This window comes from Stegodyphus dumicola, chromosome 12 (assembly GCF_044657685.1).
Source record: "Stegodyphus dumicola isolate Sdum_Otavi_A_Nest chromosome 12, ASM4465768v1".
NCBI lineage: Eukaryota > Metazoa > Arthropoda > Arachnida > Araneae > Eresidae > Stegodyphus > Stegodyphus dumicola.
The window spans coordinates 18,288,621-18,313,426 of NC_140779.1; the positions used below are offsets into that span (position 1 = coordinate 18,288,621).

The window sequence follows — 24,806 nt, forward strand, 5'->3', positions numbered from 1 at the left end:
CTAGTGCAGTCAAACTGATTTGAAACTGAACTTCAGTGCTTGGAATTTTTGAAATGTCATAATTTTTAAATTACGCATTTCTAAAGAAATTTCTACAGCATTTACACGGTATGGTTGTTTAAGTGCTGAGTTATGAGCTGTTTCTTTTAAGTGATCTAAATCCGATGCATTAAATTTTCACCAATTAGAAACTGAAAACTGGAAGTTATCCTTTTGAACTTTTTATATCTACATTTTAGGTGAGAGATCTGAACATTTAATACCTTTTCATTTATACTATAAAAGAGCAGGTTTTCGAAAAAATAATTCTTTTATTATTCGATTTTGGAAAATTTGTTAATTATTATTTTCCACGTCAATTAAAATTCTGTTAACATGTTCATCTTTGAGTTTTCACATTTATCAAAAATGTTTTCTCTAGTCTGTTGTAGGAAGAGAATTTTCCAAAGTAAAGATTTATTATACAGCTAATTTTTTATTGCAATTTACTTTTCTATTTCCGGCAGTGTTTAATTTCACGCATATAACATTCACAAAAATTTTTAATAATTTGCTTCAAGATGCTATTAGTTTCAACACATGATAACCATTCAGGATTTGATACCAAATCTTTTAAAAAAACTGATACTTTTCGATTATTTGTACATCCTTGACTGCATTTGCATTTTAGTATTCATTTCTTGTCCACATATTTGTTAACCTCTCCTGCAATCAAGTATGCAATTGAAGCAACAACCCGTGGTCCAACTCCGTATTAGGTGGGAGAGCCAGTCATTCTCGGCAGTAATCCCACTAAGACGAGATATAAAGCAAACTCAGCTTGCTAGACCGCGGGGACCTCAGACCCATGGCGCAATTTTTGAAAATTATGTTCTCTAGAGCTGAACTGGGCACCAAGCGCTCGACAAACCACGGGTCTCAGAGACCACCCCAGGTGGACGCACTCTACGGGCACCGTTATAAACCTGGAAGTCTGGCTGGTCGTCGATAATGCCCCTGCCAGTACTATGCAGGCAGGCACTAAACGGAGGACATTATCCGTAATACTGGGACCAGCCGAGCTACCTGTGTCCCTGGCTCTAGGTCTTACGTCAATCCCCCTCGTTCCGAACCATGGAAGTAAGAATAATTTCCTACCTCCATGGTCCGAATGTGCAAATCATACTCCATCGGAAACATTTCTGGAACCGCCAGAATTGTGTTATTGTTCCCCAGAATGCTACTGCCATAATAAAATACTCAGTGTGTGGGAGTATTTCAAAAGGCTAATAGTAGGCATCAAGAGGATGAAAAATTGATATAAAACATGGGTTCGCAAACTCCATTTAGTTAGTGAAATCGCAAAATTAGACGTTCAGAGAATAGTGAGCCTGCCAAAAGAGAGAGGTTAAAAATTTTCGAGGATTAGGAGCCCTGCGATGGAAAAGAAGAAGCGTCTTCGCATGAAACTTTGCAGTGCGTATGGGGACTAAGCAACAAACTGAGATTCTTCCACCGAACATGCATCATTCTGCATGGATTTCTGAGATGGAAGCCTGCTCTATGGCGTACAGTGCGTATGGGGAAAATAAAAGCAGCGGTCGGGAAGAAGGAATCGTCTCGTACGCAAATTCCTGTGCATGTCCAAAAAATAAAAAGCGCGAGCAAAGGGGGTATTCATTAAAGGGCATTACAGAATTCACGGGTGTTAAACATCATGCGTAATAACAATGTCAACAACAACATGTCAATTTACAAGATATGTCCGGATATGCATCTTATTGTCCGGATATGCATCTGATTTACGGCCGATCAGATGGCTATGGACGCTAGCACAGAGCATATACCAAGAGCAGCATTCGGGGAGGGGATGTCCTGACCATACCACTTTTATAAACATCGATCGAAGTCTGTGAGAGACGGGATCCTTCCAAATAGCGAAGCGTAATACAGGGCAGGAACACAGTGTGCCCACACCTGAAACAGAAAATCGAGTATTGCAACGATTTGCCGTTTCCCCGTCGACCAGTACAGGATCGGTTGCAGCTGAACTGGGTATTCGTCATAAAATGCTTGGGAATGTTCTGCGTGCAGAAAACATGCATCTTTTTCATAATCAGAAGGTCCAACTACCAGGCGATACCTATTACTTCCTCCCTTCGGGTACAGTTCGTACGCCGAATGCTTGATGCCACACAGAATGATTCACAGTTTCCCGCCTCAAAAGTTGCAGTGTTTGTCCAGCGAAAAGGCACAGAAAAAACGAAAACACGCTATACCGAATGTGAAAAATATTTGTATTTGGAACACACGGTAACCCACTTTGTTCAATATGCTACTAATACTTGTTGTTGCATTTTTTTCTCTATGTCTATAGCGCTAATAAAGAAAATAAAGAACTGATATCGAGTAAAGGTATTTAATTTTATCACTTATGTTAATATATAATACGATATTCTTTTCCTTTGAGAAATTTTATTTCATAAAAGCATTTCGAGAAATTAAAAATTTTAATGTACATATTTTTTAAGTTTGATCATAAAATTTATTATTGGCATAAATGTAACACTTTTTCTGAAGATTACAGTTTTTTTTCCTTCAAAAACACGAATCGGGTCTATCGGATCCAGTGCGCGCGCTCGTGTAACTCAGCGCGCGTTCAGGCATTCATTAATTCATAGTTTTTCTCTTTTAAATTCAAAAATAAAATACATCTTGCGTGTACCCGGTTTAAAAAATAAAACCAACATAAACTGAGATTGGAGACGAAAAAATAACAGGCTTAGAAAGAAAAATTCTATTCTAAGATTTGAATGCCATAACTCCAAGATGACAATCACTAACGAAGCTACCAGTTTTAAGAAACCAAAGGCTTAAAGTGGGGCAAGTGTCGAAATAATGCCAAGCTGAACGTCCAGACTCTTACCGCGTCTTCTTTTATCTCAAAACGCAGCAAGAAAACAAGCGTGCTCACGTCTTTTTTATTCCGAGGCCGTCAAAATATCTATTAGGCTTTATCGTCCGGATTTTTCAAGCAAAGATAAGAGTCGATAACTGACAGTTGTGTCCATCTTATCGCTGAGTTAGAAATAAACATAAAAATAGCAATAAAAAAAAAACGTCGGACGATAATTCCAAAAGGGCAAGAGATAAATTTTACGATAGCAGTAGTAGAAGTCGTAGTATAAGCTGTATTTACAGAAAGGAGATTCAAAATATGATAGTATTTACTTGTACTCAACGGTTTCATTTTAAGATGCAAAAATACAGCTTAGGTAATGTTTTTCTTTTTTCGGTTCGCTATAGTGGCTGAAAAGGGTGTAGATAAAGATAACTAGTAGTTTTGGTAAATATTTAGTTGTACTATTTCTTGAGATGGAGGCCATGTAAAAGCATCGAAAGAAAATTGAGGACATGTTCTTTCGCTCTGAACGGCTTTGTTTACATTATTTACTTATATTACATTATTTACTTATATTACATTGTTCTCATCCACCTGCTGATTAGCTTTTACTTATATTACATTGTTCTTATCCACCTGCTGATTAGCTTTTACTTATATTACATTGTTCTCATCCACCTTTCGCTAATCAGCAGGTGGATGAGAACAATGTAATATAAGATAATGTTAACATCGCATAAACGTTTCCTTTGTTCTAAATTTGTAATTTTGTTTTTGTACAAAATCGCAAATCTCGAGAATAGGATCTCAATCTAAGTATAATTGACAGAAATATAGAGTTCGCACATTTTTTTTTTTTTTTCCTGTTTCCTTTTTTTGATAGCCTAAAGGAGCGTTAGCCCAGGGCTATTAGTCTCAAAACAGGATTTTTCGTTGAACCAGTATAATAGTTTGAAGTACTTTTTAAATTGTTGCCACCAAATATTATCGCCCTGTATTATATTTAAAGAAATTCAATAATGAAGAAGCGGCTCAGACAGTATAGTGGTTAGGGGAGGTAAACCGCTGAGTTGGCTTCCGACCCAGGTATAGATATATCCATGCAGAATTGGTTACCAACTCGGCGGGAGTCAACCACTAGCTACCAGGCCGCAGACCTGGACAGCCCCGGCTGAGCAGACGACATTTATAAAATGCAAAAAAGAGATATACATATGCATACAAGGCACTTGAAGAAGGGTACAACAATGTACAAAGAAATATATACATGTGCATACAAGGCACTTGAAGAAGAGTACAACAATGTACAAAGAAATATATACATGTGCATACAAGGCACTTGAAGAAGAGTACAATGTACAAAGAAATATATACATGTGCATACAAGGCACTTGAAGAAGAGTACAATCAAAATATATGTATATACATATAAATACAAACTCATATACAGATATATACACACTTACATACATAGATATTCCGAAACAAATAGAAGTATACATACTCTCACTCATATTGATATATACACCCATACATATACGTTATCATGATAGTTAAAGTTTACAAGAAGCATGCCATTGAGGTACGCGTGATCCTTAATATAAATTAGGTACCATAAATAAAAGATATAAATATGTACAGATATAGTACAACATTCAGGTACAGTACAAACTTTGTGTATGAAAACCTGGCATAGCATAAATACAAAATTACATATTGAACATGCATACTCTGTTGCTGACACATTGAACTAGCTTATATATTTCTAACGTGCATACTGCTAGGCTTTGCAGAGCAAGTAATCTGTTTTCAGGTTAATAAATGTTCCAGTTCAAGAAGAGTTAATGCCATACTGAAGGTGCGATGTCTATTTCTAGAACTGTGCTTAGAAATGGCATTGTTAGAACCTAATGTGTGTTAGATACGACTCAAGTTTGTACTATAAGGCTACTATCTTCCAGCGTCAGATGAGTAATTGCTAGTACAGTAGTCAATTATTGTTTTCAGTTTCCGCTGGGCAACTCTGTTACTTTGTAGATTCTGGAACCAATTTGGCCAGAATCTGGCTCCTGGTTGCTTGAGGCTGTTAAGTGCTGCGTGTGGGCAGGAGAACACAAAATGATCTGGATGACCCTCCTCCCCACATTCGCAGTTACCATTCTCTCTCAAGCCAAAGCGGCAGAGGTATGAAGGAAAGGGCCCATGACCAGTGAGGAAATATGTCATGTAATCGCTATTAGTTTGGATTGTTGTCTTGACCTTGGGAATGAGATTGTAAACACGTCTTCCTGTGGAGGCTTCATCCCAACGTTCTTGCCATATTCTTAGGAGTTGATGGAATGTCCGACTCTTTAGGTCGAGGCGACTGCAATTCCGAAGGGCCCAGTTTTCAAATTCTGGAGAAGGCGTGGATGTAAATTGTCTGTCCTCTCGTAGGAGTCAACGGTGGCAGACTATTAGGTGCCTTCTCAATGAAACGGCCACTACTTCTTGCCTTAGGAGTGGCCAATTGTGGAAAAAAGGGCAAGTGTCCACCATTCGGAAAAAAATAATGAAAAATTTGCATGAATGCATCAACGTTTTTCGCATTGCGAAGAAACAACGGTATCTGAAGCCATCAAATTTTGAATAACGTAGTCCTCCATCCGAATGAGGATACCTATAGTCCCTATAGTAATTTGCTAACCCTAAAATACTTGTGACTTCTTTTTTAGTGGTAGACTTAGACAGATTCCGGATGATTTGTACTGTCTGTCTACGGTAAGAACAGCTCTCGCCAGTTTGTCTGCGGCTGTCTGTTGCCGTAGAAACGAGCCGTGACCCATTTTTCGTAGGGGTGTCTTGAAGATTTACTTCTCAGTTTGCCACCTTGGCATATTTAAAGATGATTTGGCGATATTCACATTTTGTTTTAGTTTCAAGTAAAATGCTCGTTGACCCTTTGCGTCGACCCCGACATTCAATTTCCAAAAATGAAAATTGATGGCGTAAATAAAGTTTTTGCAGTTAAGGAACGGTCTTTGATTTTGTCGTGTGAGGTACAAGTCGCTGAATTTGCCATCCTTCTAGATGTACAATGAGTAAAAATATATCAAAATAACTTGTAGGGAAATGCATTTAAAAATCCGTGCTTATTTTTGAAGAAAAATGCTCTCAATAAATACTTTTTGCGAACATTTCTTCTTTTCCCATACCTTCGAACTAAACCAAAAGGTGGTCAATTTAATGACGAAAGGAAGCGAAGGTAAATTAAAATCAAAACTGTTTTTTACTTAATTACCAGTGGTTTGGGTTGGTTTATATGATTACAGAAAGCCTCCAGGGTTAAATGCCTAAGAGGAGGGATGCCTTCGTGGAGGGCTTGCTAAGGAAAACTGCCTCGTATACACGTTACACATGGGGAAAACACCCATGCAGCCAGCCCGTTCACGGGATTCAAACCTGAGACCGAACTACAAGTGTTCAGTGACTTTACCGATCGGCCGCTGCTGGGCCTCTTAATTACCAGCGCCCATTTATGCATCATGCTGCTTTTTATAGACACTGTAATAGCTTGTAACATAATAAAATGTTAAAATCAGAACAAAATTATATGTTAAAATCAGAACAAAATTATATTAGGTTTCTTAAATTATTCAGTTACCTATTTTATATTTAAAATTATACGAAATTTATATAATTATACAAAATTTGGCTTTTATAACTGCAGTGAGCATTGTTGCATTAATATAATTTTGTATTAATATTTTCATAATAAAACAAAACTTATTTAATTTCAATTAAAGATTAAAAATTATTTTTTAAGCAAATTATACCATGGCTTGTGGGTCCCCAAGAACACAGTAATGGGAAATGAAGCAACCATTCAGTGTTCTTTATTATCCACAGGGGGGGTTTCGCCTCTGCCGAAGGCTCATTGTTGCCCACTTTTGGTAATCTTTCATTTACATAGTGGCAAAGAAAATATTGAACCTAGAAATATCCTCACAACTTGATAAAGCTATCAGATGAAAAGAGGGATGCCTTCGTGGAGGACTTTTATAGAGGTATAAAATCTGAAAAGTCATCCGAGTCACTGTCGCAAGATTCCGTTTCTTCTGAATCAGAATCAGAATCGCTGCTGCCAGTTTGAATTATTAATCCATCCACTATCTCTTCTAAAAGTTCGTCCTTGTCCCAATAATAATTTTCAAGTTTTTCTACGTGGTTGCAGTGCGCCTGCCATTCTTGAGAAGTGACTTCATCCAAAGCTTTTTGTGTTAAATTTTTCAAATTTTCCAAGCTTAAGTCCCCAGTCACATTCCTTTCCCTGATCAGTCTTTTAACTGATGACCAAACGTATTCAATTGCGTTTAGATCACAGTGGTAAGGAGGGAGACGCACAACATGATGCCCATTTTCCTTTATGATGTTGTCAATTTTATATATTACTTTTTTAGGACGATTGCATTCTATTAAGCTGAACAGTTCCGCTTTTCGCATTTTGGGATCGCAGCATATCGTCTTCTTCATCAGCCAATTTACCATTGTTTGCTTTGTAGCATATTTCGTGGGTGTCGGATCTTCAATTTTTGTGTGATACGGGGCATTATCCATGCATACCACACTTTGAGGTCGTAAATTTGGAAGAAGCTTTTCCAACACCCATTTTTCAAAATTTCCATAGTTCATTTGCCCATGGTAATCCCCGCTTTGAGCTGATGCTTTATAAATAAGTTGGGCACCTGGAATAAATCCTGCGGAAGAGCCAGCATGGACAACAATCAGTCTATTTTTGGAACTGACATTTATCTGTGCGCCCAAAACCGTATCATGCTGCCAACATTTCTTAAAAGTTAAATTGCTGTCAATCCATGTTTCATCGATGTAAACGATGTGGCGTCCACTTGCTCTGAGTTTCCTCATTTCGCGTAAATAATTGTTCCTCCAAAATACAATGTGAGGTCTTTCGATAAGAATTTTTCTTTTGTTAACACATTTCTTCCAGCGAAAATTCATCGAATGCAAAACTTTGCACAATGAGTCTTTTTGCCACGGGAAGTCTATTTTTTGCCTCAAGACAGGCAATAATTTCCGCACAGATGGCACTTTCTTTTCTTTGATGTAAAAGTCTTGTATAGTCTGCCGTATAACGCATTTGTCAAAATCGTCAATTTCGCACTTATGATTAGCAGGGCTTTTACGTTTCTTTCCAGGCGTATTTAGAAGTTGATCTTCCCCCATTGTTGATACTTCGCGATTAATTTTTTTAATTGTATACTCCGATACTCCAGTAGCTTGCGACGTTCTCTTCAAAACTTGAGGAAGAGGAACTACTAAAGAGTTCGCCGAAGCTTCAGAAGTGCAAAATTCTGCGACATTGTACACGATTTGACGTGCCTGAGACTTTAAAGGTTGACCTTTCTTAAACTGGAAGGGCATTTTAAAAAATTGGCGATTAACAAAGCACTATGAAAATCAAGCTAAATAGAAGCAAATTTGAACAAATACCAGTACAAAAGATATAACAACGAGAATAAAAATAGCTAATAATAATAATATAAGGCTTAAGAAAAGATGCGTGCAGCTGGAATGAAACCAAGAAGACGAATGATAAACTCTTATCCCTTCAGCCAACAGTCGCCAAAATAAAATAACAATAAAGCAACCCTTGGTTCGTCCCTATTTGAAATATACTAGCCCTGTTGCTATAGCGACCGCCACCCGCCAGACACCGTGGCGGGATGTGTTCTTACCGTAGACAGACAGTACTTTCTCAGGATCTGCAGAGTGAGGGCCAGAGCCAGATGCCCATATTCGGGTGGAGACGTACGTTATTCAAAATTGGATGGCTCTAGGTACCATCGTTTCATCACAGTGCGAGAAACATACATACATTTATGCACATTCTTCATTATTTAAGTTCTTTAAATATAATACAGATCTATAATATTTGGTGGCAACAATTTAAAAAGCGCTTCGCCGTTTATAGTGAATCAGCGCAAAATGCCAAAACGAAATTAATAGCTCTTCTGAGCAAACTGCCCTTTTGAAATGAAATATTATTATAAATGTTAATTAAAAATTGAAATATTATTTAAAAAATTGAATGAAATTTGAATTAAACAAATTGAAAAAATAAAAAATTCTGAAAGTTTCAGATTTTATATTACGTCCAAAAGAGCTTTGGTAATGCTATTTGTACATTTATGCATTTAACCACACTTTTAAAAGTGTTTTGCAATTTTACAAATTTTATCACAAAAAAAAAAAATTTATACTTGATGGCAATCATTTTCAGTTACTATCTGAAATCAGAAGATGGCATGTTCCACAGTTGGCAGAAGTGTGTGCTGGGAAATGTTCAGCATGTGGCGTGAAATGCCGGCTTTAAGATCAGGTAAAGTCTTGGATTGTCACGACTTACCAGATGTTTCAAATGTCCCCAAAGCCAAAAATCGCATCGTTTTAGGTCTGGAGATCGGGGAGCCCACACATTACGAAAGTACCGGCTGATTTGGTAAAACAATTTTACTAACAAAGCGCAATCTCGTAAATTTATCATCACTGAAAGCACATTTAAAGCAAAGTCTCTGCGAATGTTTCTAGGTTTTATAAAGCTGCTTCATAACATCGACAAAGATTTACATTTTTACTTTCTTGTACGAAGTAAAAATCGAAGTATTGTATCGCGAAAAGTTTCAGGCAGCATAATTTCAACGAAAATATCCATTTTGACCGCTATCGAATGCAATTTAACGATGTTTTTGCGTGACATCTGTACGTAAGGACAGAATAAAAGACTCTTTTCCTCCAGAAAACTAAAAAACTGCTTTAAAATGAATTCTGAAGAGAATTTTTCGTGGCGTCTGTACGAACGTATGTACGTATCTCGCATAACTCAAAAACGAGTAGCCTCAGAACGTTGAAATTTTGTATATATGACTGCTATAACATGCAGATGTGCACCTCGTATTTTGGTTGCAATCGGCCGCACCAAAAGTTATAAATATATTTATATATATATCCACTCTGTTACTCGGCACAGTGATCTGAGTTTCTTTACTCTTATATGTTTGTAAATTGTACATTTTTTGCTTTAAAGAAAATGATTGAATTATGTTGTTCTTAATCGGTTAAGGTTTTTATGTCTTTCGTAAATCTGGAAGCAATATTTGTACAATTATCAACAATTTAAAAGCTGTTTAAGTGCGGTTAAGTTTTAAATAACATGGCGGACATATTTGTTTACATTTGAAACAACAGAATAGTAGATTTGTTGCCAATCTAGAGAGACTAAACTTCACAACAACAAAAATAACGCCTTCATTTGTTATTGTGAATTAAATCATGCTTAATCCTTTCTGGAAATTTTTTCGAGGAAATAAGTGTTTAAGATTTACTTCGTAATTTTTAATACAGATATTTTGAGTTTTTATGTATTTTTGCCTTGTCGCGAAGAACTGAATTAATTGAATAAGAAATACTAAATCGTCTGTGAAAAACTGTTTCTTTCTTGTTTTGTTTGCTTAATTTCTTTTATATATCGTTCTAGCTTTATTATAGTATTTGAATAGAACATGTGGCAACGATAAGATAATTCTTTAAATGATATAAATTGTGTGCATTCGGAGTTATAATATGAACGAAATATTAAGTGAACCTAGCGCCAGAGTGTCGCTATGGTAAACAAATATAGTGAATTTTAAAGAGTGCATTTATTCTATTGTGGTTTATGCGCTGTAGTAGATTTAATTCAATCCAATAAGTTTAAATGAAATGCAAGAAAAAATGCATATAATTTAATACTCCGTACAAGGAAGTCATGTAGTGTACACATCAGATTTTTACTCTAGGTCTTCAAAGTAAAACCCCCTCTGGTGTAACTAATGTGTTTTGTCTGAAAGATATTCGCATTCCTTCATTAAGTCCGTCACAAAATTTCACAGTTTTCTGATCACTGGTTTCGCTTGTAGGCAGCTTTAAAATAGGGTTCTTTAACTCCTGGCCGCCGAGAGGGATTTCTAGTACCTTCTACTTCTCTAAATTACTGGAAGGCATATGCAGGCCGAATACGGATACATCTTCATATAACATCAATTACAGTTGTTCAATACAGCACACAGGGACCGTACCCAAATGTTGCCAATTATTGGTTTTTCAGTAATCCGACGTAATGTGTAAATTCTCTTAATTTTGCAGACGAGTGTAATTCATTTCTGTTTGGTTTAGGAATTTTGATCCTGTTTTTCATTTGAGAAAGCGCATGAGAAGCACGGTCCTTATCTGTACAGATATGATAAGACTGGCGTCGGTGAGAAGTGTTCAACGAATTTGTACCGGATCTTCAAAATAAAACAATATTTCTATCATAAAAGTATACATCTACATATTTCTCTGAAATTCTTATACTTTGAATATTAGACATCAGCAAAACCGCGCGTGTAATATCCTATTAGCTTTATTACTACTATTATTATTATTATAACGGATTATGGATTAGCACACAGTGGTATTTACGAAAATGAAGGAATGAAGGACGCCGCGAGGCGCACTTTTTTAAGGAAACTCATTCGTATCCACGTTACACATGAGGCAAACCATGAAAACGTCCATGCAGCCAGCCCGTTCGCACCGGATTCGAGCTCCGGACCGACTGTCTGTGTTCAGCAACTTTACAGTTGGGTCACTGGTTGAGTCTTTAATAATGTTAGCTTTTCTACTTCAGTATACCGTCGTGAAAAATCTTGAGATTTATAGAAAAATCTCGATGAGTTCAGATTATCGAGAATTGTTGTTCTTTATACTTCGGACTTCATTATTCTCAGAGAAATTCTTCAAAAATTGGGAGATGCGCGTGATGTGCATCTGCGCTGAAATTCTAATCATTTGCATATCTCACCTCCGCTAATGCATGTTGTAAATTTCATGTTAATTAATGCTTCCTTCAGGGTGTTGCCGATTAACCATTATGGTAAAGGAACAGTGCCCGTGCTCCCCGTTACCTATACCTACCTATTTACGGTGGCCAGCAGTGTATTTAACGAAAAAGTCTTATAATTTGTATATCTCTAACCCTCAATAATTACCCAATTATTGAATTCACTTCAGTAGATTATTTTTAAAATTCTTTAATTGGCTCAAAGAAGTAATCTTAAAGTAACTAAAGAGTAACTAATAATCTATATCAGTGGTCTTAAACTGGCGGCCTCCGAAGCAATTATATGCTGCCCGCGAAGAGATTTCAATTATGAATTTATTGCAAATACAGGTATACAAAGATTTTAATTTAATTAATATTTATGTCCGGGTTTACATTATTTTCATTACCTTTAAAAATTAACGTGAATAACCCACCAGGAAATTTACACTGCTGGCCACCCAAATTGGAACACCAAGAAAGACAAGAGATATCACAACAAAATTTATTTAGTAGATAACATGTTGACCAAGTATCAAATGATTAAATTTATAGACTTCTGTGAAGAGTGGTTCCTTCCAGAATCAGTAGAAAGAATAGCCACCCCATTGTTGGAGATCACCGCTGCCACACGCCTCGGCATTGATTCAAAGAGACTTTGGATGTGTTCTTAGAGTACAGCAGACCGAGCAGAGAGCTTCCACATGTTGCCAAAGTTGATCTGGTGTAGCAGATTGGGATGTAATCTGTGTCAATCGTTTAGCAACCATGGACCACATGTTTTCTGTCGGCGAAAGATCCGGAAAGCGAGTCGGCTAGGGAAGCAATTCAATCTGACGATTGACGAAGATTCCTTGGACAATGCGTGCTAAGTGTGGTCGCGCATTATCCTGTTGAAATATGGCTGGGGGCAAGCCCTGATGGTAAGGAAGGACAACTGGCTCCAACACCTCGGAGATGTAGCGCTGGTTGTTTAAAGTATCGGCTATGCGTACTAGAGGAGGGTGCAAGAGTGATATCCAATACCGCCTCATACCATAATACCCGATGCAGGACCAGTGTGGCGGTGCATAACGCAGCTGTTCAGCATCCTCTCTTCACGGTGTCTCCATACTCGAATCCGACCATCGTGGTGTTGCAGGCAGAAGCGTGACTCGTCAGTACAGACAATTTCATTCCATTCTGCCGTTCACATCCTTCTTTCATCGCACCATTGGCGGCGAAGACGTCTGTGATTCTGCGTCAAGGGTAGACGAAGCAATGGACGTCTCGCGGACAGACCACTCTGCTGAAAACGGCGTCGAATGGTACGCGCAGACACTGGATGATGCGTTACAGACTGAATGTGCTGTGCTATGGTTCGTGATGTGACTGAGCGATCCGTCACTGCCATGCGCACAATGTTCATGTCATCACGTGAAGGGGTGCACTGAGGTGGATGTGATCGAACACGTCGGTCCGTCGTACCCTCCTGCATCCAACGGTTACATATCCGCAGTACAGTTGTTTAATTTTGTCCAACACGACTACCGATTTCCCTGAAAGATAATCCACACTCTCGGTATCCTTCCTCTGTCGAACTCGGATACTTGATCAAACCATGATCGCTATTTATTAAGAGGCATAATTGAACTTTTTTTTTTTTTAAACACCAGAAGAAAAACACAATTGCCGAACTTGAAATCGTCGAAAACTCCAAGCCTTAAATAGCGCTTTGAAGTGGCGCCACAGGCGCGCGTGATGTGCATCTGCGCTGAAATTCTAATCATTTGCATATCTCACCTCCGCTAATGCATGTTGTAGATTTCATGTTATTTGCGTGTTTCCTTCAGGGTGTTGCGTTTACGGTGGCCAGCAGTGTATAATGTGATATACACTGAAGTACCACTGAATTAGGGGCAGGCATGGGTATGAAAATTTTGTAACGATAACGCTGCGCCGCATTTATGTTCACGTGAGGGCGCCGACAGATAGTAGGCGGTTGACGCACGAGCATTCGATTTCCGAAGTCGTCAGAGGACTAAAATTTTCAAGATCGACAGTGTCAAGAGTATAACGAGAATACGCGGATGGCGGGAAAAACAACCAGCGATCGGGCAAATTGCAAGGGACAATTAGCGTTGAAGGAGCGTAGTGTGAAACGGCTGAGCCGTATTGGAAATAACTAGCGAAGTCAAACATTAGCTCAAATTACCACCCAGCTGAATCTGGGAGCCAGTCATATAGTCAGTGAATGGATCGCGCAACGCTCGCTTCACCGTATGGGCTTCGAGAGCCCATTGCACCATTGCTTAATGCATGCCATCGAGCTTCACGTCTTTGCTAAGGCAAAAGTACCCAAAGAATGGACTCTAGAGGACTGGAAACGAGTATCATGAAGTGATGAGTCTCGATTCAAACTACTCAACACCAACGGAAAGCTGAGAATAGGGCGTCAGGCTCATGAAACCATGGATCTTACACGTCAGGTTGGAACTGTGCAAGGCCACGGCGGCTTAGTTATGGGCTCTTAGCAGTGTTTGGAATCTTTGGTACTTGTACCAACCTTTCTCAATATGATTCGGTACGTATTGCTGGACGACCGTTTGCATCCATTTATGTCGTTCTATCATTCACATGGTAATGGAGTATTCCAGAAAGATAGCTGCACCTATCACGGGTCCCGGTTGGCTACTGCCTGGTTGGATGAGCATTCCTCTGACTTCTTTCTAATGAATTGGCTACCTAGAGGCCCTGACTTAAATCCTACTGAGTACCTTTCGGTTGTTTTGGAGAAAGATGTGAAACCACATTACACAACTCCAATGACCCTTCTTGAATTATGGACAGTTCTATCCTATGTTTGACAAGCTATTCACATGGAATATTTCCGCAACCTTATTGAATCTATACCTTGTCGTGTGGCAGCCATTATCAAGGCCAGAGAAGGCCCAACTCGTTATTGACTTGCTATTCCTAATTCAGTGGCACTTCAAGTGTACATCTTACACAAAGATCTGAAAAATATAGATTTTATTTGTATTTGGCCAAAACATAAATTATTTACGAATTTGTATACTAAAAGTAATCGCTTTATTCGGGACTGCATTTACATGTGAATAGTTCCCATTCCCTATAGTTGAAAGTTAATAAGAAAAACAAAACTGCTGGCCGATGAGCATCTCCAGTCCGTCATGAAGATAATTTCCAGTACTTTCTTTCCAAGACTACATACTTTATCAGAATCGAAACTTCATGATGTGTCGGGGAGTAGTAAGATATGAAAGAAATTTATAATTATTAACATACAAAAACATGTATTTTCATTTATACGCCGAAGAAAAATTTTGTAAATGAGAGAAAGATACTAAATTCTCATTATTTATTCTCAAGTTTTGTCTTAATTGCACGGCTTTTTCTGAACATTTAAGAAAGTTTTCTTAATTTCTTTCAGTTTAAATTAAAGTAAATGAAACGTATGTTAGATACTTTACTTACGTAAAAATACGTAAGTATAGTTCTTTTCAGTCTAAACTAAATTCAGTAATTTAATGATTAATTATGCATGTTAGAACTAGTATTTCAAATAAATATCGGTCTAAAATTTTAATATTTAGCTACCAGTATATTTATATTACAAAGTGTAACCAACAAAAAATGCCTTGCAGGTTACAAACTTTAGGTATCTGTTAGAAAATAAATATAAATTTGAATAATGTTCATTTGTGAAATTATTGTTATTTATGCATGATTTGAAAAATACTTAGTCAGTGAAATTTTAAATTCACCTAAAATATTTTTTTTTTATTTTCTTAAAAAAATAAAGGCATGTGAGCTGTTTTCAGATCGTATATGTGTGTGTGTGTGTGATTATAGCAAAGCCTCGAGGACTATCTGCCTAAGGGGAGGGATGCCTTCGTGGAGGACTTTCTAAGGGGAACTGGCTCGTATACACGTTAGACATGGGGAAAACCATCAGATCGTATATGCGGCCCGCGGGCAATTTGAGTTAAAACCAATGGCCTATAGTAACTAAAAAGTAGTTTTTATGGGAAAGTACTTTGTACTTTTTTTTACTTCTTTATTTATTTTTCCTTGTAGCTTATCCCTTTTTTATTAATACATCGTTTCAGAATATGAACCCTTTTTTATTTCTTTCTACATAGAAATCTATTCTTCTTCGCGTATCAGTCATAAAATTACTTTTTTATTTGATTTTATTCAGACACTTTAATCTGAATGCGTCATGGCTTACTCTTCTATTATCGGTCGACCAGATTATCTACTTTTCTCTTCACTATCACATAAAAATCAACCTTCTTTTCTTCCGCCTGTTGCACGTGTTGATGCAATGTGAGCCCCGGCTCTGGATTATGCCTCAGATGAGCACAGATGCCCCGCCGATGGATGACTCGATTACGTTATCGGAATCTAAAAGGAGTAAGTTGCTTGCGAAACGTCCCGTTAGCTAATCTTCTATGCACGCTTCAATTTGCGCAATTCGAAATTTCAAGAGTACGCGCTATTTGAACTGGTTTCGAAACCTTTCATGTTTCGCGGTTATTTTTACGTCAGCTTCTATTGCTACGCATTAAAATTCATTCATAAATTCCTATAGTCGGTCCCTATCGAATAATTTTATGGTCACAGGAATGATGCAAGTAAATTTCTTTTCAATTTCCATATCTGCTGCAACACACTTTTTAATCTCGTTGATCAATAATGCAATGAACCCACTCGTGACGACCTTTTTCAAAAAGTAAATATGAGTACGTAAATAAACATCGGCATTGAATAACACCTCTCTAAGACGACCATCTCTGCAGCAAGCTAAAATCGTCTAGAACTGTAGATGGCTGACTTAGTAAGGGTTTACTCTATCTAAAAATATTTGGCGTTTAATCGTGTTCCCCTCCCCTTTCTCTCTTTCAAAACGTTTTAATGACATGATTTGAGATTGCACAGTGAGCTCAGAGTAAATGTTCTGATTATTTATCAGTAATCTGCGTCATTATGAGTAATCATTATTGTTTAGGGATGTCCTAAAGAGCCATTCAGACTGGAGTATATCTGTAATAATATAGTCAGTTCCGTGACGTGTGTCGTCTAGCTCCGTTATATGTGAGGCCCAGATTTTTCAACTTGCTATGCTGTGACAAAAAACTGATTAGAGAGCTGAGTCGGTTATGCCAGATATCTTCTTTAGCTCAGATAATCCCCAGTTTGAACGTCCCCATATTATCCAATTCTTCGTCCCCATGAAACTGACTCCGTTAGCTCAGATAAACCGCAGTGTGAATGGCCCTTAACCCTCTGAGCGGTCAGGGTTTTCGCTAAGAAAGCACGAATTTCCCAAAGCTACTATGAGAACAAATTACTTTTTTGATTTTTAATGTAAAACTTCTGATGGTATTTCATACCTGGATTTGTTTGCTTTTAATATACTGCCTTAATTTCTTTGACACATTTTAATAAGCACGTATATATACGTTCTTACCGATATCACAAAAAATATTCTAGGTCCGTATATATACGTCCTATATCTAGAGATATAATGTCTAGAGGTCCGTATATATATACGGCACGTATATATACGATATATATCCCGTCGTATATACCGTCTTTTTTTTCCGAAAATAAGACACTGTCTTACTTTCTTTTTTGGTCCAAAATTCGCGCTAGGGCTTATTTTCGGGAAAGGGCAAAAATAAAAGTATATTTATGTGGGAAACGTTATGTCATGATATTCCCTAATCTCCTACTGTGTGACGTACGCATTGCGTCAGCATGTGTTTCCCGCCTTCGGAAGAAGACGAGGATTAGCTGGCGAGCGGAGCAGACGTCGCCCGATCGCTCGTATACCATTTTCATTAATTGCAATCCTAATGTAATCTATATTTGTAAATAGTAATAAATGTGTGTTATCAACTATGGTCTAATTCAGAAGTCAAACAACAAAAATCAGCGTTATATTTGGCGTTATATATGGTCAGCGTTATATATGGTTGTTGCCTTTTCCCACATTTTGGGGGCTCGGCCGTGCCTTTTGTGCATGCGTTATAATCGAACCCTAGACACCAGCAATCACTAAAGACGTTCAAGACGTCCAACGCTTTCTCGGTCTCACGGAATATTTTAGGAAATTCATCCCTTCATATTCTAGCATTGCAAAACCCCTTAGTGATCTCCTTCGTAAGGACACCCCCTTTCAATTTCATGCTGATCAGAAAGCCGCATTTCACAGATTAAAATATTTGCTTTCTCAACAACCAGTTTTAAGTATTTTTAATCAAAAGAGTCCTATCGAAATTCATACCGACGCATCCATTGATGGCTTGGGGGCAGTCCTACTACAAAAATCTATGAACGATAACAGCTTTCACCCTGTCTACTACATGTCAAAGAAAACATCGGACAATGAGCGTAAATACACCAGTTATGAACTCGAAGTCCTTGCAATTGTTGAAGCTTTAAAAAAGTTCCGTATTTACGTCCTTGGTTCACATTTTAAAATTATCACTGACTGCAACGCTTTTGTGCAAACTTTAAATAAAAAGGAACTCAATTCGAGAATAGCCCGATGGGTTTTATATCTCCAAGATTTTGACTATGAAATTGAGCACCGTACCGGCTCAAAGATGGCTCACGTGGATGCCCTCAGTCGCAGTCCATGTTGCATGACTATCCAAGACAGTGTCCTTCTCCAATTTCGCAAAGCACAAGAAACCGACGAGCATATTACGGCTATTAAAGCACTCCTTCAAACAACGCCTTCGTATGATAACTTTCTCGTTAAGAACAATCTCCTGTACAAAAACGTCAATGGCATTGACTTACTTGTGGTGCCTGAGAATATGCAGGCAAATGTCATTAAAACAGCTCACGAACGAGGCCACTTCGCCGTAATCCGCACTCAAGAAACAACGAATATTTTATCCCAAATTTGAAAGAAAAAATTGAGCGGTGTATCCATAACTGCATCCCATGCATCCTCAATAATCGAAAGCGTGGCAAGAAAGACGGACTTCTGCACCCCATTGACAAAGACGACGCACCCTTGCACACGTACCATATCGACCACTTAGGTCCCCTTGCCACCACATCAAAGAAATACAAACATATTTTGGCAGTTATAGACTCGTTTACTAAATTCGTGTGGCTTTATCCGACAAAGTCTACAGACGCAAATGAAGTTATCAATCGGCTGGAATCTCAAAGATCAGTCTTCGGAATTCCTTCGCGGATTATCTCTGATCGAGGCCCTGCATTCAAATCCACTGCATTTGCAAACTATTGTGACACACAGAGAATAAAGCACGTTCTTATTACAGCTGGCCTCCCACGATCGAACGGTCAAGTTGAGCGTTTGAACTCCATTATTATTGCTGTCCTTTCTAAACTCTCCATAACCAACCCTGAGCAATGGTACCGGCATGTTCCCCCCGTGCAACAAATTATTAATTCAACTTTTCAACGTAGCATCAATTCCACTCCCTTTGAACTTCTCTTTGGGACTAAAATGAAATCGCAAAACGACATAAACATCGACGAGGAGATCAAATCTGCATTCATTCAGCAACGTGACGATCTCCGTAAGGACGCAAAACAGCAAATCTCTAAAGTGCAAGACGAAAATCGCCGTACTTATAATTTGCGACGAAAACAGGCACAAAAATTTCAACTTCATGACCTCGTGACTATCAAACGAACTCAGTTTGGCCCTGGTCTAAAACTCAAACAGAAATTTCTCGGATCTTATAAAGTCACCAGGCTCAAACAAAATGACACATATGATGTGGAAAAGTGTGCATTTTTCGACGGACCATCCAAAACATCTAGTTGTGCTGAATACATGAAACCCTGGTCCAACAATATTGAACGTATCACTTGATTTTTATTAAACTGTGAGCATTATAGGTCCTCCTAAGTTTGGACATATGACACCTGAGAACTTTCTAATAATTTTTTCCCCTCATATCAACTTTTTAATTCATTTTGTCATACTAATGTTCTTTTTATTTTTAGTTAACTGCTGTTGTGTGTTTAATCTATTTTTTTGCTTCATTTGTGTAAGTATCCTCAGCTTTGTATCTACAGATTATTTTTTTCATACCTATGTTACTATATTATAATATATTTTTTTTAATTTGATGATATACTATGTTGCTTCAGGCGAGGTCGCCTGTCCGGTCATGATGGCCGAATGTGGGAAACGTTATGTCATGATATTCCCTAATCTCCTACTGTGTGACGTACGCATTGCGTCAGCATGTGTTTCCCGCCTTCGGAAGAAGACGAGGATTAGCTGGCGAGCGGAGCAGACGTCGCTCGATCGCTCGTATACCATTTTCATTAATTGTAATCCTAATGTAATCTATATTTGTAAATAGTAATAAATGTGTGTTATCAACTATGGTCGTTGCCTTTCCCCACATTTATATATTTTTATTTAATATTTATTGTATACAGAATACAGAAATTTAAATTTATTCAACTACAGTCATGTCATGTTCTTCTGGAACATCGTCATAAATAAAATTCTGAATTATATTCTGATTTTCTTCTAAATCCATTTCCTGTTGAATCATTGGTTCGAATCTCTCATGTCTTGCGATATAGCTATTGTTAAATGAATACTTCTTGTCTAAGTAGCCTGTTCGTAGTGCATTGGAAACATCACTATCAGTCATTTTGTCCCATGAATTTTTTACCCATCAATCACCCCTTTTCATTTTCGACTCATTCTGTGGGAGTTGGAAAAAGGTCGCTGCGTCGTATGTGTCTCGGGGGTTACGGTTTAGCCCAAATTTCACCCCGACGTGAGTCTGCCGACGCTAACGGATGACGATGCCTTTCCTGTTAACGCATCTCTCTCGGGGCAAATGGGGAACTGGTTAAGATAAATTCCAAGAATTAATTTGAAACGAACTGTAGAGGTAAACAATTAATTTCTCGGAATAGTTTGTTTCAAACATTTCTATGAAATACGAGTATTAGGAAAGCTAAACATATTATTACTTATACTTAATAAATCAACAGCATTTTTTAAAGAATTCTTTTTGTCACATTATTTTAACTGGGGATTATTTTCGGGAGATGTCTTATTTTACGAAAAGTTCCGAAAATCACAATAGGGCTTATTTTTGGGGGATGTCTTATTTTCAGAAAAAGACGGTATACCGTATATATACGTCCGTATATATATTAGGGTCCACTAGCGGCTGAGTGGTGAAGTCGTTAAATTCTAATTATTCAGTCCTGAGTTCAGATCTCGATGAACGGGCCACCTGCATGGGCATTTTCGTCATTTTCCCCTTGTGTGCGAGGCAGTTTCCTTGAGAAAGTCCTCCATGAAAGCATCCTTCTTCTTAGGCTAACACCTCGTTTCGCAGTGCTTTTTTACTTTACAAAGACAGCCTGTTTCTTCAAACTGGTTATACCATTTTCGAACGGTCCTGACGGTCCGGCTATCTTTTCCAAATCGTCAACGAAGCGTACGTTAAAGCAAAATCGCAGATTCTAATTTCGCATACTGAAAGACGCAGAAAGCCTGTTCTTCCTGAGACACCATTTTTCGTTCTAGCGATTGCAGCGCCACTACACCTTCCGTACTCTACAGGCCGCGCGAAAAAGAAATCTTTTGATTTTTCAAACCCGTTCTGGTAGTCTTCGTTTAAAAATAAATTCGTTTAAAAAGTGGTTTAAAACACCGTGCATCATTTTGAATAACCCTGCATGTTGTTCCAGAAGTTATCTTTTGAAATTAATGCTTTTTTAGATGAAGACGTTTCCAGTCATTCTGCATCTTCAAAATTGATGCCACCAACATGTAGTTTTCTGTTAGTGAGAAATGGATTTTCCATCTGTCTTTTGATAAAAACTCTGCGAAAGCAATTTTGATTTAACGAAAATGCGAAATAATTTATCCTTCATTGCTTTTATCTTTGAATCAAAATATTTTATGTAGAATTTGATGATGCCTTACACATAGAGTATTAAATGGTCAGCAAATTCCTTCTTCTAATACTACTCATTCCTGGAGAAGAAATGCAACTGTCTGTACCACACAGAACGAATGTTGGAAAAATCGTATATAAATTCTATGCAGTGCTCTTTACCATTATTTTCCTTTCACAGACGAAAATATTCAGGAAATGAACTAATATAATGATGATAAATTATAAATGAAGATTGCAACTATTACAGCATCAAACTTCGAATATATGAGGCTTGTATTTTATGGCGACAAATAATTTCTCTGTCAGCTATTAAACTAATATCAGTTCCATAAAAAAATCCGATTTGCTAATATAAAGTGTTATCGTCATTTTGGATTATGGTATCTTTGTAACGGTGGCTTTAATTACGGTTATTTGAGTTACTTTCCTTAGAAAATGTTCCACAAAGTTATCCTTGCCTTGGGCAGATAGGCTTCGAGTGCTTTACTGTGGTTATTGAGAGAAGCGCACTCTGCTGCATAGATATGTAATGCCTTCTGCTAGAGATGAAAAGAGAGAGAAAAACTGAAAGAATTTGACAGAGGGGACAAAAATATTGTAGATCGTTATATTTACGATGAGAAACAAAGGGACTGGCAGCAATAATCTCATTTTGAAGGAAGAAGTCCGCTCTCCGGATTTTGGGGTTCGAAAACTTCTCTTGACTGCATTGCCTTTAATATTCAGCTTATAATTCTAATTACGCCCCTCAGACGATTTAGTGGTTAGGGAAGCCGACTGAGATACCAGTGCTCGGGTTGGAATTCCGCCCGAGAACGCATGGTCGTAGCTGTCCATCCTTTCATAGGAGGCAAAGTTGGCCCATCTATTAGGTGCCTCCATAATAAAGTGACCACTACTTCTGGTCTTAGTAGTGGCCAAGCTAAAGTCGGCTAAGGGCCCACCACAAGCAGGCAGCGCAATATAATGCAGGTCCAAGTGCAAATGTTTCGGAACATACATTTCAGCAGACACTGTTGGATATGGGAACTGCGCAGCAGACGTCCCACTTGTGTGCCTCTATCGACCAAAGATCATTGTGGACTAGGCCTACTGTGGGCCCGGGAACATTGAAATTGGACCATGGATAAGTAGAGGATAGTTGCTTTAGTTGGATGAATCGTGATTTTTCATTCATTATGATGATGGTCGTGTCAGGGTACGCCGTCTTTCAGACGAACAGTTACTCCTCTCCTATATAGCAAGTCATACACAGGCTGGTGGTGATGGTATTATGCTTTGGGTGCGTTCTTACGAGAGGCTCTGTGGCCCTTAGTTGTAGAGACCATGAAAGCTGCAGACTATCTGAACATAAATGAGGATCAGATGCACCGACATATGACATCCGTCTTCCCAACTTGAAATGGTATCTTCCAGCAGGACAATGTCCCATGTCATAAGGTTCAAATTGTGATGGAGTGGTTTGAGGAGCATAAGGATGAATTCCAGTTAATGTCCTGGCCACGTAACTCGCCGGATCTTAACCCAATAGAGCACATTTAGGATGTCGGAATACCTCAACATTGCGCGCCCACTGCTTAGACATTTGGTACAACCTCTCTCCAGTCATCTACTAAGAACTTGTCGCATCCATTCCAAGGCGAGTTGTAGCTTTTTACTGGCCAAAGGTCACACAACGCATTACTGAGTAGGTGGTCATAATGTTTTGGCTCTTCAGTGTATATTCAGTGTGGAATATAATTGCCGGGTCGGATGAATCATGCTATTGTAACAAAATTAAATTAAAAAAAAATCTGAAAGGTTATCAGGTTCAATGTTCCTTCTAACCTTCTTCGGGAACATGCAAGGACCTGACTCGGAACAGAGAGCTTACTAAAGCTATGTTCAAAACTGTGGGAAGTAAACAGGATACACAAGAAGGGTATACAAAACCCTTTATTTTTCTCTATTTACAATGACTTCCGTACTTCGGAATACACCGACCCGCTACTTGGGGTCAAAACGTAAAAGTATAAAAATAAAACTAAACTCTAATTTAACTTTAGAATAATAAACGTGGAAGATTGGCCTTATATTAATAGGAAGCGTATGTAGTCCAGAGAACTGTGAACACTACAATACGTTTAAAATTTATCAAGAGGATTAAAACCTCTGGCCTGGAAGGCAACAAGCAACTGCGTAACTTCTAAGGTAAGCGGCCTGCTTCGACTCACTGCTTCCTCTCTCGCGCTTGGCAAAAAGCCACAACTTAAATACTTGGCGTTCGCCAGACAAACTTTGCATAAAAACCTTAACGCTTATAACTCTGGCCGGAAGTAGAAAATAAGAAGTGATAGTAAAGATTTAAAATAAAATAAACGTTAGTAAAACTTAAGATCCTTACAAGGTTTCAGATTTTAAATTACGTCCAAAGGCGCGTTTTTTTTAACCTTTTATATGCTAACTTTATTTATTAAATATCATGTTCTACGTACTTAAACCATAAAATTCAGTTCAACAGCAATATCTCAAAATAATTTTAAATTGAGCCTATCTTTAGAATTTCCGACACAGAGTCTCGCGTGCTGGAGATAATTTTTTTTTTTTTTTTTCGTACAGTGTTCCCATGGCTCGCTTAGAAATCGTTCAGTTTTTGAATCAAAAATTCGTTGAAGTGTTACAAAATATGAAATCGATAATAAAACAAATTTCAAATTCAAATTAGGGCTTCCACATGCCCATTTTCCATGAAAGATTACGTTATTAAAATTTTGATATCTGTAGGTACCCTTGTTTTATCACAATGCGAGAAACATACGTACATTCATGCAGATTCTTCATTATTTAATTTCTTTAAATATAATACAAGGGGATAATATTGGATGGCAACAATTTGAAAAGTGATTTGCCTTTTATAGTTTTTCAACGCAAAATGCAAAAATGAAATTAATAGTCCTTCACGGCAAATTGCCCCTTCGGACTAAAAATATACGTTCAAAGACAACACTGCTTAAAAAGAACCTGCAGGCGTTTATAGAAACTATGTGAACATTGTGCGTTGGAAAGGATATGTAAAAAGCAAATCTAACTTTTTATCTAATAATTATCG

General features: G+C 37.9%; 2 protein-coding genes across 7 annotated transcripts in view; one reads left to right on the forward strand and one right to left on the reverse strand.

Annotated features, from left to right (window-relative positions):
- Nucleotides 1-24,806, forward strand: part of LOC118191856 (uncharacterized) — a 178,937-nt gene that overhangs the window by 129,511 nt on the left and 24,620 nt on the right. The gene's annotated exons all lie outside the window — the stretch shown is intronic.
- On the reverse strand, nt 6,920-7,552 carry LOC118191329 (uncharacterized). The gene has a single exon (XM_035362124.2). It carries the CDS (start codon nt 7,550-7,552, stop codon nt 6,920-6,922), a length of 633 nt encoding a protein of 210 aa, XP_035218015.2.

What these genes read in the sequence shown, in the direction of transcription:
- LOC118191329 (XM_035362124.2), bottom strand. Translation starts at nt 7,552, where the DNA reads ATGAACTATGGAAATTTTGAAAAATGGGTGTTGGAAAAGCTTCTTCCA.